General features: G+C 40.7%; 1 protein-coding gene and 2 pseudogenes across 6 annotated transcripts in view; 2 read left to right on the top strand and 1 right to left on the bottom strand.

Moving 5' to 3' along the window:
* Positions 1-4,480: 4,480 nt before the first annotated feature.
* LOC121486460 lies at positions 4,481-4,979 on the bottom strand (annotated as a pseudogene).
* Positions 4,980-10,565: 5,586 nt separating this feature from the next.
* RANBP17 (RAN binding protein 17) overlaps positions 10,566-15,739 on the top strand; it is a 310,774-nt gene continuing 305,600 nt past the window's right edge. For all 6 annotated transcript variants that reach the window (XR_005986931.1, XR_005986932.1, XM_041750025.1 and 3 more), the window contains exon 1: positions 10,566-10,707. Coding sequence is in view for 4 of the 6 variants with exons in the window: in XM_041750025.1 (XP_041605959.1) it covers positions 10,690-10,707 (18 nt within the window). In the remaining 2 variants the exon portion in view is untranslated. The remainder of the gene's footprint in view (positions 10,708-15,739) is intronic.
* LOC121487910 lies at positions 11,154-13,927 on the top strand (annotated as a pseudogene).

Below are 15,739 nucleotides of genomic sequence, written 5' to 3' on the forward strand. Positions count from 1 at the left end.
CATGATCCTGGGATTGAGTACCACACTGGGGTCCCTGCATGGAGCCTGCTTCTCCCTCTGCCTGTGTCTCTGCCTCTCTCTCTCTCTCTCTCATGAATAAATAAATAAAATCTTTTTAAAAAATAATGTCACTTTTGGTTGTAAAGTTTCATCCTATCCAGTACCATATCTAAAGTGGAGGAAAAAGGCATATTTCAATGCAGGTATTTGAATTACTTGCGCAGTACACATAGGCATGTTGATGATGTTAATGAATGCTTTCCTCCAGATCACATTTTATGATTCAAGTTTGGAATATTAAAATGTTTCCACTGTAGTCATGTCACAATATAATAATAACTTATATATTCAAGGCATTGGTCTTACAAAATCATTTCACATATATGATCTCATCAATATGGCTTAGAGGTCTGTACATGGTGACAGAGAAAAAGGATGAGAAGGGTAGTGTAGTGTTTCTCAAAGTGTGGCTCAGAGACCACAGTCATAGGATCATCTTGACAACCTAGCAAAAAGACTAACTGCAGGACTCAATTGTAGCCAAAAAGTATCCAAGATAACAGGGGATGTGCCTCACAAATCTGCGTTTTAAAATAATTGTTCCAGATGACCCCAATTCATGCTAAAGTTTGACAACCACTGGTGTAGTTAAACAAACAAATAAATCACATAATATGTTTCAGAATGAAAAGATAGTGAGCAAATTACTTAACTTCTTTGACCCCATTGTCTCACCTTCTCGGGAACATCTCAGGATTGTTTAATAATGAGTATATGTCAATCACCCAGTGCATTGCCTTGTCCAGAGTAGGCACTCAATAAATAGCAGTTACTAGTTTTTTAAACAACACCTCTAGGGCATTCTTCTCAGAATAATGGGTGAGGAGAGCATTTTGTGGAAGAAACAGTGTATGCAAAACAGAAAGGGCAATCATGTCATGCAAATCACTCACTATAACTGTGCAGGGGGAGTGAGTGGGAGTAATAATAAATAAATCTGGAAAAGAAGGATTGGGCTAGATAAGAGGACACTACATTCAGAGTACAGAGTTGGGATTTTTCACAGTAAGCCATGAAGCCATTGAAGAATTGTTTAATTATAAAAATTTTCTAGCATCATCAAAAGTAGAACAATATAATAAAGCAGTATATACACAATACTCAAGATTCAATAATTACCAACATTTCGTCACATTGACTTATCCATTTCTTTTTTACTTTGCTCTTTTCTTTGCCAAAATATCTTAGAGGTATCCCCAGCTTTCATGTTATTTCACCTTCCATCCCTTCGTATTTGTCCATAGAATACACAACCCTTTCATACATAATCACAATTCATTTGTCATACCTAAAAAAGTTAACAGTATTTCTTTGGTATCATCTACTACCCTGTCCATAATTTCCACATTTCCCCAATGATCTTAAAAATGTCCCTTTATAGTTTTTAAAAATTAGACTTCAAACTCAGTCTACACATCACAGATGGCTATTTGGTTTCGCAAATTTCTTTAATCTAGAAAATGCCCTCACCCATCATTATTTATGTCATTGGCTTATTGCAAAAACCAGGCAATTTCTTTACATAAATTTTATACGTTCTGGATTTGTCTGTGGGTTCCCTTGGGAGTGGGGATGGACATTTAAATTGTTTTTCAATTCCTCCATACTTCCTAGAAGTGGATGTTTTCTCTGAGACTTATTTAGATTCAGGTTCAGCATTTTGGGCAGGAGCCCTTCATGGGGGTGCTGTGGACATCCTCTTGCATCACAGTAGAAGGCACAACAGGTCTGTTTGTCCTACTTTCAGTAATGCTAATATTGGTCAGTTGTTTCAGGAGATAAAAACCTGATCCCACTGTGATAAATTTCCCCATCATCTTTCAATGAATAATCTCAACCAACTGAAGATTATTGCCTAAATCAATTCTTTATTAGGTGTTACAAAATAGTGATGTTCTAATTCTAGCATTAATTCTATGCATATAGACTGGAATTTGTGTGTAAAGAATTATTCTGGAAGAAATAGACAGCAATATAATAATAGTAGGGGATTTGTACACCCCACTTTCAGCAATAAATAGATCATCTAGGCAGAAAATCAATAAGGAAATATTGAACTTAATCTACATGTTAGACCAAATGGACCTAATAGACAGGTATAGAACATCCCATCCAACAGCAGCAGAATACACATTCTTCTCAAGTGCACATAGAACATTCTCCAGGATATATTGTATATTACATTACAAAACAAGTCTTAATAAATTTGAGAAGACTGAAATCATATCAAGCATCTTTTCTGGCCACAATGCTATGAAACTAGAAATTAATTATAAGAAGAAAACTGGAAAATTCACAAATACATGGAGATTAAACAACATGCTCGTGAACAACCAATGGGTAAAAGAAGAAATGAAAAAATAAATAAATAAAAAACATCTTGAGACAAATGAAAGTGGAAACACAGCATACCAAAATTTATGGGCAGCAAAAGGAGTTCTAAGGTGGATGTTTATAGCCATAAATGCCTACATTATGAAAAAAAAGAGAGATCTCAAATAAACAACCTAATTTTACACTTCAAGGAACTAAAAAAAGAACAAACTAAGCCCAAAGTTAGTAGAAAGAAGGAAATAACAAAGATGAGAAATAGAGACTGAAAAGACAATAGAAACTATCAATGAAACTGAGAGGTAGTTTTTTGAAAGGATAAGCAAAATTAACAAATCTTTAGCTAGATTAGCTAAGAAAAATAAAAGAGAAGACTCAAATAATATCAGAAATAAAAGACATTATGATCAATAGCACAGAAATAAAAAGGATCACAAGAAATTACTATGAATTATTATATGTCAACCAATTAGATAATCTTTAAGTACAGGCTTAATTCCTAGAAACATACAAGCTGCCAAGAATGAATTATAAAGAAACAGAAAATCTGAACACACTAATCACTGGTAAGGAAATTGAGTCAGTAATCAAAAACTCTCCAACAAAGAAAAGTCTAGGACCAGGTGGCTTCACTGGTGAATTCTAACAAACATTAAGGAAGAATTAATGCCAGTCCATCTCAAACTCTTCCAAAAACTAGAAGAGGAGGGAACATTTCCAAAGTCTTTTTATGAGACCAGCATTACCCTGATACTAAAGCCAGACAAAGGATGCTACAAGAGAGTAAAATTACAGGCCAATATCCCTTATGAACATAGATGCAAAAATCCTCAACAAAATATCAGCAATCTGAATTCAACAATACAAGAATCATATACTATGACCAAGTGGGATTTATTTCAGGAAAGCAGGGACGATTCATATATGCAAATCAATAAATGTGATATACCACATTAACAAAATGAAGGATAAAAATTATATGATCACTTCAATAGATGCAGGAGAAGCATTTGACAAAACTTAACATCCTTTCATTACAGAAAACCCCATAAACTAGGGATAGAGAGAATGTACTTCAACATAATAAAGGCCATATACATGACAGCTAACATCATACTCAATGGTGAAAACCTGAAAGCTTTTCTTCTAAGATCAGGAATAAGATAAGGATGGCCATTTTTACCACTTTTACTCTACCAGAGTGCTAGAAGTTCTAGCCAGAGCAATTAGGCAATAAAGGGAAATAAAAGGCATCCAAATCAGAAAGGAAGAAATAAAATTGTCTTGTTTGCAGATGATAGATTATATGTAGAAAACCCTCAATACTCCACCCAAAAAACCCTGTTGAACTAATAAATGAATTCAGTAAAGTTTCAGGATTCAAAATCAATATACAAAAATCAGTTGTATGCCTATACACTAACAACAAACTATCAGAAAAAGACGTTATGAGAGCAAACAGAATATGATATTTAGAAATAAATTTAACCAGGGAGTTGAAAGATGTGACTTTCATCAGGTTGGCATTTGTGGAGATTACAGGCCAGTTATTTTGTAGAATGTCTCTAAATGTGAGTTTGCCTCAATGTTTCCTCACATTTAGACTCAGGGTATGCACCTTTCACAAGGCTATTACAGAGATGGCATTGTGTTCTTCCTACTACATTCTGTCAAATGGCACATGATTTAGATTTGTTCCCTTACTAACGTTATCCACATTAATCACTCAATTAAAAGTGGTGGATGACAGTCTTCTGGGCTGAAAAGTTACTCTTTTTTACTTTGTAATTAATTAGTATTTTGTGAGGAACTACTGTGAGACTATGTAAACTTTCCATTTATTCATTCATTTACTTATATTAATATGCACTAATAATAATATATTATTAAGGTTTCTTATTTTATTCAATAAGTGATAATCTATCACTACCATTATTTACATGCCTGAATTGTTCTGGATTTGGCAGGTGGGAGCCCCTTCAGGTTGACTCCCTGTCCTGTTACCATTCGTTTGTATTCTGTTCCATTAATTTTTTTCTATGCCTTATTTCATTTGATTGAAATTATATACTATTCCTTTCTTTCTTTCTTTTTTTTTTTTTTTTTTTTTTTTACGAATGAGGCAATTTATTAACCCAGCATTTGTTCTAATGCTTCTTGTTGGCAGCTGCCACCTGTCGGGCAGTTCTGTCCAGATCCCGCTGTCCCCGAGGTGTCTGTTTGCGGCCCCCATCTTGGTCCTTTTCCACCACTTTCAGCCCCTCTAGGGCTCGGAGGACCCTGCGGGCCACACTCTTGGAGCGTCTGCTGAAGTGGCTGGGCATGACCCCGCTTCTCTGACCCCGCAGAGCTTAGTCGCGGGGCCCACCCCAGCACGCCCGGACTCCTGGGCTTACAGGTGCCGGGCTGTGGAAGCAGCTCGTGTGTACAACCAGCTCTCATCGTGGGGAGCCAGCTCTTCATGCTCGGCAGCTTGACAGTGTCCACCTATTCAGGGACTTTCAGCTTCCCAGACTTTTTGAGGAAGGCTGCCAGAGCTCGGATGAACTCCTGCTGGTTCAGATTCCTTTTACAGGAACTCCAGGCATCTGCGGCCTCCGCGCTGCCAGCCAGGGGAAAGTGATATACTATTCCATCTTGTCTTTTACACTTAACCTCTTAACATAGTAGTTTCCACATTTTTACAAAACTCTCCATAAATATAATCCTTAATGACTGTATAGGATTATGCCATAGGCTATACCATAATTTACTTAACCTTTTCAGCTTTTCCTTATTATATAAATCATGCTTTAATAAATACCTTCACATATAAAACACTTTTTCTTTTCTTTTTTTCTTTTCTTTTCTTTTTTTTGCAGTTTATGTTATTTTCTTAGATTCACTTTCTAGAAGTTGGGTGAAGATGATAAACATTTTCAGGATTCTTAATATATTGTACTTTTCAGAATGAGTATACTATTTTATTTATCCAATAGCATTATACATCAGTGACATTTTACTATGACCTTGCTTAGGGGGAACTTTAAGGATACATAGTTAACATTTGTTGCTATCTTACTGATGTAATCAATGCTTTAAACTATCTGTTAGTATGTGAAAGAGCTAACATGCAAGTAATGTAAGGTAATATACAAATGAAAAAATATTAGTTTTTATTTGTCAAAATGATAGCATTATTAAGCATAGTAGTATACCCCTATTATTATCAGTATGTTTAAGTGTAAAATCATTTAAAGAAAAAGCAGGTATGGATTTTATGTGTATGTGTGTAATAATAAAGTTTGTTAAATAACTCATATTTACATCACCAGAGAAGAAGAAATGTTTTTTGTTACTCTGGTTTTACACTGGATATTTTACAAAACGGAGTTTAAGGTTAATGACTTGACAAAATAAAAACATAGTTGAAATCAACCAATATGAAATAAATACATACAAGTATACATATTTTATGCAGCTGCTATGTTTTGGAGAGATTTTATATAAATCTGTATTTTTGGATGTATTTTCCTCCTGTTTCTTTCACTTGCCTGCCTTCTGCTGAATTCCCAAAACTTACTGAGGTATTAAGTAATCTTAGTAAGTGTACTTAATAAAATTACATTTGTAAAATATTTTAAGGGAGGTACATACTAATGTTTCCTATTTTTTGTTTATATGTGCTACTAAAGTAAATGATTGATCATAGGTTTTATATTTTAAGTATTAATAAAGTGAGAATTTTAATTGGATGTTTTGTGTTTTTTTTGTTTGTGGTTTAAGTTAGTTGGATATTTTGAAGTTTCAGTCCCATATTTCAGTCCCATATAAGTCCTTCTATAGAAACAGGAAATCGAAATGTTGTTAATGGAGATAATGTCACAGCCTTTCAATATTCTCTAGGGTAGAGAAGCTTGATAGAGTGAGTGGGAGGGAAAATGAGGAAATAGCTTAATTGTAAATTTACAAACTAAAAGATTTTGGAATAATTTATTCTGTTTGATTAAAATTATAATCCCACTTCATTAAGAATATCTTTTTAAATATGACATTCAGAGAATGTGGATGTGATTATAATAATTAGTATTTTTGTAGCCCTTATTATTTGCCAAGTACTAAGTACTTCATATACATCAACTCATCTAATCATCATAGCAACCTATGAGTTAGATACTGTTAGTTTCCATTTTACAGATGAGGAAACAAAGGCATGGAGAGATTAAGCCACTTCCCCAAGTTTACCAGCTAGTAAGTGATACAGCTGGCATCCAAACCCAGGTTTTTTGGCTCAAGTGTCTGTTTTCCTAACCAGCGTGCTCTAATCTCAATGTTACTTCTTATAAAATCTTTGAATTTTGGCCTTACTATTATCTTGATCTTAGAATAACAATAAACACGCTAACACATACATACACTAACTCAAAGATATTAGGTAATTTTCCTAAGGTACCAGAATTAATTACAAATGTTAATCGAATTTCCTGAAAAGATACAAGGTCAAAGATCCGTCTTTTTTAGAAGGCCATTTGCCATTAAAAAAGATACTTTTGTAATTCCTAAGTGTTCTTTTTTTAAAATTGTATTTTATTACTTATTCATGAGACACACACACACAGAGAGAGAGAGAGAGAGAGAGAGAGACAGGCAGAGGGAAAAGCAGGCCCCATGCAGGGAGCTTGATGTGGGACTCTATCCCAGGACTCAATCCCAGGACTCCAGGATCACGCCCTGGGCCAAAGGCAGGCATTAAACCCCTGACCCACGCAGGGATCCCCTCCTAAGAGTTCTAAATGTCCCTCCTTTAATTGGATTTTGTGATAGAAATAGATTATTTGACATCCTGTAGCATCTTTTTGCTAGTTTTAATAGCTGTGGTGACACAATTCTTAGATTTTATTAATTGACAAAAAAGATATGGACCTGTATGCATATTTTGTTGATAGAAAAACATGGAAGGGAGAGTTCATTATAAACAGAAATCTGAAGTGGTTACTCACATTTTATGGGAAAAAATAATTGGCTTTTTATTTGCTGAGTTTCCTTGTAAATCCACAGAATAGTCAGCTGTTGTTCTTATCATAATCTTGTATTTGTGCCAAAGATATTCTGCTATGGGAGAAAAAAGCAATATGATCAAATCTCAAGTAATTATTCCTCCCCATTTAATGGCTTAAAGTTTGAGGTAACAGAAATGCTACTTTAAAACAACAGCTTTAAAAATGTGGTTGGAATCCAGACGTTAGATAAAAGAAAGTTAAAATAATGTAGTATTGTATGGCAGATGCAATGGAGAGGTCAGAAATTAACACTGGTGCTAGGGATGTAGGAGTCACAAATGAGACTGGATATCAAAAGTCTTAAAGCATGGAAATAGGTATTAGAATATAGGAATCAAAAACTTTGGGATATAGGAGTAAAAAATGGTAGGATGAGGGTATCCCCCTCCAAGTTTAGGAGTTAGGTTATGGGGCAGCCCAGGTGGCTCAGCGGCTTAGTGCTGCCTTCAGCCCAGGGTGTGATCCTGGAGACCCTGGATCGAGTCCCATGTCAGGCTCCCTGCATGGAGCCTGCTTCTCCCTCTGTGTCTCTGCCTCTCTCTCTTTCTCTCTGTGTCTCTCATAAATAAATAAAATATTAAAAAAAAAAAGGAGTTAGGTTATGGGAATGAGGATTCATGGGCTGTGGATGAGCTATGAAAATCAAGATGCAGTCTGGTCTTAAACCTCCCACTTAAATCAATTAAAAAGCAGGATAAACTTATATATATGTATATACATGTGCATATATATGTATACATCTAACATATATGTTAATATATTACATATATGGCAATTATAAATAAATGAATTTGACAATTACTGTGTATTAATAAGGCATACACACACATATAGATATATATACAACAACTGCTTGAAGGCACTAGAGAGCAACCAATTGAGACAAGACTTGATTGGCTTCAACCCTTGAGTACATGAAAGCACTAAGGGCAAGATCTACATTCAGGTCACTTCCCACCTCCGGGGCATTTTGAATTGGCACAGGGGTAATGGAGCTAAATAGATAACAGCAATCTCAGTGGTCTAGGAGCAGAGATGGGAGTCTGATAGTTTTGATAGGAACAAAAGCAGCTGAGATTTGAAGGACAATTCTAGAGAGGAGAAAATTACAGAGATGTGGACCTCCAAATCATTGTACAAATTCCCCTTACAATGTCAGGAAATTCTTAAGATGCATATGCTCAGTATGCAACTTTAAGAAACAGCCAAACAGCAGCACCTGAAGCATTAAACAGAGATTTTAGCAGCGTCACACTATGGAGGAAATGGGGATTATAGTTCAAGCCCCATGATGTGGCAGTATCTTGGCAAATATTCAGGCTTTCAAGATCTAATAAGATCTAGTAAGAACCATGACCTAGGAATAAGGGCAAAACTAAAATAAACCTGAATTTAAAAGCTGAAAACCAAGTCTCAATTAGATTAAGATGATTCACTTGTATTCTATCTGTCTACTACAATAAGAAAACTTAATCCTTTTTGGAGAAAGCTGGTATCATCCATAGCCTCTACAATTTTTCTTCCATACTGTCTAACATTCAATAAGAAATTATAAGGCATGCTTAAAAAATAGGACCAAATACCAAAAACCAGGAGGACTTTTTGGAAATTCATATATTGGAGTTATCTTTAGGGGCTTTAAATAATATGATTAAAATGTTCAAGACAATAGAGGGAAGATAAACAATTTCACCAGAGCCTTAGAATCTATTTAAAGAATGGAAGGGGAGGACTCAAATGAAAATTCTGGAACTGAAAATACTATTACTAAAATTAAGATTCCAATAGAGGGTTGTGTAGCAGTTCAGACACAGCAGAATAGAGTTTTTACTAAATGGGTGACAGGTCAGTTAAAAAATTATGCGGATTAAAGCATGATGAGAAAAAAAAGATAAAATACAGAAAAGAGTGTAAGAGACATATGGAATACTCAAAAAAAGGTCTAAAATACATGTAACTGAAGTTCCAAAAGGAGAAGAGAGAGAAAGGAACAAAAGTAATATTTAAAGAAATGGAGAATTTTCAAATACTGATAAAAAATATCAGATTTCATACTGAAGAAGCCTTATGAATCCCAACCAGGATCACACACACACACACACACACACACACACACACACAGTTACACTGTACTCAAACTGCTGAAGACCAAAAAGAAAGAAAAAAATTTAAAACAGGGGGGGTGGGAGAAGGAGTTGCTTTACCTGCAAAGGAGCAATAGTCAGACCACTGGCTAACTTCTCAATAGAAACAATGGCAACGAGGAATCAAGGGAAAAGACTTTTTTTTTTTTTTTTAAATGCTGAGAACATTTGTTTTAAAAGACAAAAATGGAATTCTATACCTAGCAAAACTGTCCTTTAAAAAAATACAGGTGAAATAACGATGTATTCATGTTCACCAAGGCTGGATTTGTCACTAATAAACGCGAACTATAAGAAATAGCAAAGCAATTTTTCACACGACGGTGCAACGCCCCCAGCTGAAAGCTTCAATCTTCAAGAAGGAATGAAGAGCACCAGAAAGGAGTGACTTTGACCCACTCTTATTGTCATTCCAACGGAATCACTTGGTGTAAAATACAAGCTCCCCTTAAGTGAACCATAGGCAAGAAGTAGTAAGAGGTGAGCTAGAATTTTACAAGTCAACACCCCGTAGACAGTGTCAGTTTAAAGTAAATAAAGTCAAAAAGGAGATGGAAGTTGGGCTCCGGGAGTCAGGGTCAAGCACAGGGGTCACGCCTGGTTGGCGCCAGGGCGCCAGGGGTTGGCTGGGTGCGCGGGCGGGTGGGCTGTTCAGGGAGCCAGCGCGGTGCGGACGGAAGCCACGGCAACGGCTGTACCGTGGGGCTTAGGCATCAGCAGTTTGTGGGAGATTCAAGGCCAGGGGTCAGGGCCGACGGTTGGGCGGCGGGGCCAGGGTCCAAGGAAAGCTGCGGGACGTTAGGACCCCCGGCGCTTCAAACTTCGTGCGCGGGCGGTTGGGAGGCCCGGCTCCGGCTCCGGCTCCGGCTCCGGGTCCCCGCCCCCTCAGGCCCGCCCCCCCTCGCGCGCCGCCCCCCGCCCCCCCCCCCCCCGTCCCGTCAGGCCCCGCCCCGTCCAGCGCCGCAAACGCACCGGCGGCGCGGCGGAGGCGACGACCGCGCTGGGCGAGCCAGCGGCGCAGGGACCCCGCGGGCGGCTGGGGCTTCCGCGGCGCCCGCCTGCGCTCCCTCCCCTCGGGCGCTCGGGGCGGCCGGCCGGCGCCGCCTCCCGGGAAGATGGCGCTGCACTTCCAGGTCAGTGCGCTCTGCACCGCGGGCCCGCGCTCCGCCGCCCGCCGCCCCGGCAGCGCGGCGGGACGCTGCGGCGCGGAGGCCGAGGGCCGCGGCCCGAGGACGGCGGCGGAGGCCGCGGGCCGCCGCCTCGGGGCCGCAGCCCCCTCCCCGGCCGGGGCCTCGGGCACTGGCCTGGGCTCACGCCCCGGCCCGGGCCCCTGCGTGGCGGGCGCCGCGGCGGGGCCGGCTTCGGAGCTCGCCCCTCGGGGAGGTGTGGAGGCCGCGGACCGGCTGCGGGGGCTCGGCGCCAGCGGCGGCTCTGGCGGCGCCGGGGCAGCTGGGAGCGCGGCCGGGCCGGGCCGGGCCGGGCCGTCCCTCCCGCCGCTGCTCTGTCGCCGGCCCCCGCACGGTTGCGACGCCGGGGCGGCGGGGGCCGGGGTCCACCGCGGGGACGGCGGCCGCGGGTGCGCTTTTAATCGGCTAGAGCGGGCAGGGGCTGCGTCTGCAGGCGGGTGTGGAGGAGTGTTTTGCAGCCGCCTTCTGGAGGAGGAAACGGGGGCCGCGTGCCCGAGGGGCGCCGAGATCAGGACGGGACGCGGGCTGGAGGAGGAGGTTCGCGTACTCCCGGGCTGCGCCCGCGTGCGCGGCCAGTTATTCATTCAACAAACATTAATGGAGCCCCTCGCCGCGTCTCAAGCACGGTGCCCAGTTCTGGGATGAAGGATTACATCATCGTACCATCCGTGCGCTCCTAGAATTCGCAGAGAATTACAGTACGTGTGAAGATGATAGGGTGGAATTAATCACAGGCTATCATGGCAGCCTCCCGGGGGGGGTGTGCGTGCGCGCGTGCTGAGGAGGGCGGCGGAGCTGCTCGGCTTGGCGGAGGAGATGCTTTGAATTTCCTTGAGCGCCCGTTCGGCCGGTCGTGTGTTGAATTGCACTGCAGACGGCTCCAACAGAACTAGGACTTCTACTTTCAGGGAACTTGCAGCCTAGTGGGCCTTGAAAGAATTGCAGGAGCCAGCCAAGTGAAGGCGAAGGGAAAGTTACAGAGGCAGAAGGACCATGTCGCGGTGGCCAAGAACTGTGGAAGAACATGGCACACGGCAGGAAGTGTGGTCTGGCAGGAGCATACGGTTCATATAAACTGGAAGAGAGGGGGAGGCGGGGATGGCAGGAGTGACCTTGGAGGGGTTGTCAGTTTCATAATGTGGTGACAGTCTGTCTGTGTGTCCTGTTCCTCTCGTAGACTTCTTTGGACTGCCTGTGCTCAGACTGACTCATTTCTTCTGATTCTTACTGATTCTTCCAAAGGATCTTTTCTTTCCAACCAGCCACTCTCCTGTCCGGTAATTGACAGCTTCAGGACTTCTAGACCAGGAAGCAGTGAGCCCCACACATTACCGTTTGACTCCTTGCCATTTCTAAGGATGTCAAAATAATGTTATTTATTTCCACTTTGGTAAACATGCCCCCTGGGAAATTTTCACAGGGAGGACTTACAGGTTGTCAATAGGTAATCGGGTGTTCATAGTTCTGATGTAAATCTTGAGGGTAAAGACTGTGGTGGAAGTTTGGAAGTTTTCAGACTTAGAAAGGTGATGCATCAAAGTAAATACCTCAGTCCTGGAAGACTTCTTCATATTTAGGTAGGGTGTTGGAAAAACTGGTTTTCCAGGAATGTATTTCACAGCAGCTTGAAAGTGTAGTTGGACAAATAAAAGATCAGTTTTGAGAGCTAGAAAAAAGCTCTGAAATTTCTCAGTTTGAAGTATTTCCAGCATATGAAACCATATTCTGCAGTTAATTCAAGGAACATTGACTACTAATAATAACTGGTACCTAGCATTTTGAATTTTCACATGCTTATTAGTTTTTTGAGCCCCACAACTAATTTGAGAGGTATGCCTGTGTGTACATATATATTATTCTTGAAGACACTGAATCTTAGAACATTTGTGACTTCCCAAGGCTATAGAGTAGCCCTAGTAATTCGTAATTCCATATTCTTTCACATCAATATCTTCCTGTCATCTACTCACCAGGGTAGCTAGTAAAAAATTATGCCATTAGGGTGATGAGTAAAGATGTAGACCTGTGTGAGGTGAGGTTAGAGTACTTCTTCACAATCTTTTTCATATCATGGCATACATAAAAAATGGTAATTGTCTTGTTCATTGACATAAACTGCTCACAGCCAAAAGCCTGGTTGCCTAAAGGGTAGAAGAATCAATATGCCAGGCATATCATTCAAGGTACATGCATTCTAGTTAGGAAGCTGTGAGTGAGTTGGAGTACTTTATCCCAAAAGAAGCAATGGATCTGGATTATCTCATCCGAGAGGAGACAGTCCAGATTAGGGGGAGGAAGACAGAGTGAGGAAAGATAGAGTTGGGAACGGGTAAGATACAAGAATTTCAGTTAGAACAGATTGATGTGAAAATCAAGAGGTAATGTCAGGGGCCTTCGCTCCCTCGCTCGCTTGCTCGCTTGTCGGTACCTGCTCCCGGTGGCCCTGAAGGTCTGTGGGCCAGGGGCGGCCCCAAAGAGTAGGAGGCGGAGGGGGAGCAGGTGTGCTGGTCCAAGTGTTGAGGAGCTGCACTCATGCAGCGAGAATCTGGAGGAGGGGGAGGAGACTGCAAGGATAGGCCCAAGAGCAATGGTGTCCAAAGAGAAACAAGTGGTGAAAAATGTCAACATGGAAAATGCCCAGCAGAAAAATGAAGAACAGGGCCCTGTGCAGAATGAAGAGGAATCATGCAATTCGAGAGGGAGTGAAGAGCCAGAAGAATGGAAGAAATGTTAAACTGGGGCAAGTGAGACGACTTGTCCCTAATTTTCGATGGGCCATACCTAACAAGCATATTGATCACAATGAAATGGGAGATGATGTGGAAAAGTTTGTAGGGCAAATGATGGCGATCAGGAGAAAGACTAAGGAGTAGCAAATGAGGCATCATAAGCACTCCCAAACTCCTGAACCTGATAATCATTATGACTTTTGCCTTATACCTTGAATGTTAAGGTTTTCCTTGAGGTTAATAATGTGGCCTCTGCTCCACAGGCTTGTAGTTTTGTGATTTACTTCTTCTGTAAACCTTTTGGTGTTTCCAGTTACCAGTTTGTAATTAAATACTGTTTTGTCTCTGTAAAACTTTCTGTCTAGCAGGACAATTTCACCCAGTTTTAGAAAAAACTATCCTTTTCATAATGTAAAATTAATAAAGCAGTTGAAAAAGCAAAAAAAAAAAAAAAAAAAAAGGTAATGTCAGGAAAAATTTATAGAGTACTCATTTGGTTGATCTTCTTGTTCTCAGAATTGTTCCAGAACCAAGGACTATGGCTATGCTTCTTAATACCCAGCCAGGCCACCTGATTTGGTCTAGATGTGATTGTGCCCTGTTATATTTGAACATGATAGTAACAAGATGGGAAAGAGGTTTGGGAAAGATCATGACAGCATGGACTTGAATGGGAGAAGTTATAGACAGACAATCAATATAGGGTATTATAATTTATCACGAATCAAAGGAATTATTTACAATTTATTCTTGATCTGCCGTGTGCCAGGCACTGGGTTTAGCTTTCTGTCTTCTATCTTATTCTTCACAGTTATTTTGGAAGATGGATATTACTACCTGCAGTTTCAAAAGTGAGATTTAGGGCAGCCCTGGTGGTGCAGTGGTTTAGCGCCGCCTGCAGCCTGGGGCCTGATCCTGGAGACCCAGGATCAAGTCCCACGTCAGGCTCCCTGCAGGGAGCCTGCTTCTCCCTCTGCCTGTGTCTCTGCCTCTCTCTCTCTCTCTCTCTCTCTTTGTGTCTCTCATGAATAAATAAATAAAATCTTTTAAAAATAAAGTCTTAAAAAAAAAAAAAGTGAGATTTAGAAAGGTTAAGTAATTTGCTTGGGATCAATAAGAGGCAGATTCCAAAGCTTCCACTCTCATTCCCGAAGAAGCTGCTGAAAAAATCCAGGGCACTAGAGGCAACAGTTAGAATATATTATTCTATTCCTCTGTTGTCCATGAATATCATGTAGAAGTGTTAAGTCTGAGGCTCTAGTTAAAAAAGAATTGTTAGGATTTTATTACAAATTAGGTGTATACCAGAAACTACCTAAACTGTGGGGTTTCAGGGCATAGTTCACCAGAGTGCCCTCACTTCTGACACCAACTGCGTATTTGAGATTTTCCTAGAACCATGCTTAGATTTGATAATTTATCAAAAAGACTCAAATAATTTACTGAAAGTTGTCATATACATGCAGTTTATTCCTGGGAAAGTACACAGATTAAAATTGATGAAAAGAGATGCAATGCGCAGAGTCTGAGGGGGTTCCAAAACAAAGCTCTTGCTGTCTTTAAGACATGTTACTCTCCCAGCCTGTATGTAGGACAGTATGCATTGGGAACTTTTTATTGAGGCTTCATTATGTAGTGATTGAGTATTGATTGCCCACATAATTGATCTCAGTCTTTAGGCTAATACTAATGTGATCCAAAGCACCCCCCCCCCGCCCCCCCCCCCCCGCCCAAACACGTGATTGGTCTTTCTGGTGTGGCCAGCTCCCAGCTTAAGACTGTGGAGTGTGTACCCTCCCAACTCCTGGCCCCTAAGCAAAAACAGGCTGATCAGGTATGACCTAGGTTAAGCTTCCAGAATCTGAGGGTAAAGGCTAGATTTTCCTTTGGGCAAGGCCAAACTCTTAACTATACAAGAGAGACTAAGGAGAAGGAAGAGGCAAAGCTAACATCAAAATTGTAAATCTAGATCCTGGTCTAGACCTTTGAAACCATTGAAAATAAAGAGCCACTTGAAGTAGAAATCTGTGGGAAGTATGTTCAATTCAGTGTCTGACATTTTTGTGGTTTTAGCATCTTTCTGGATTTCCAAGAGAAAGAAATTGGTAGATACAGAGATGGTGAGCAGACAGGGTTGAAGGTATGGAGTAGAACATTTCCTGCTTATTCTCCCTACAGACTGAAGATAAAGGGTGGCAAGATGGCAAGGTGATAAGGAGACATGTTCTTGAGGTCTGTAGACTTGTATT

The sequence above is a fragment of the Vulpes lagopus genome, chromosome 3, assembly GCF_018345385.1.
Source record: "Vulpes lagopus strain Blue_001 chromosome 3, ASM1834538v1, whole genome shotgun sequence".
NCBI lineage: Eukaryota > Metazoa > Chordata > Mammalia > Carnivora > Canidae > Vulpes > Vulpes lagopus.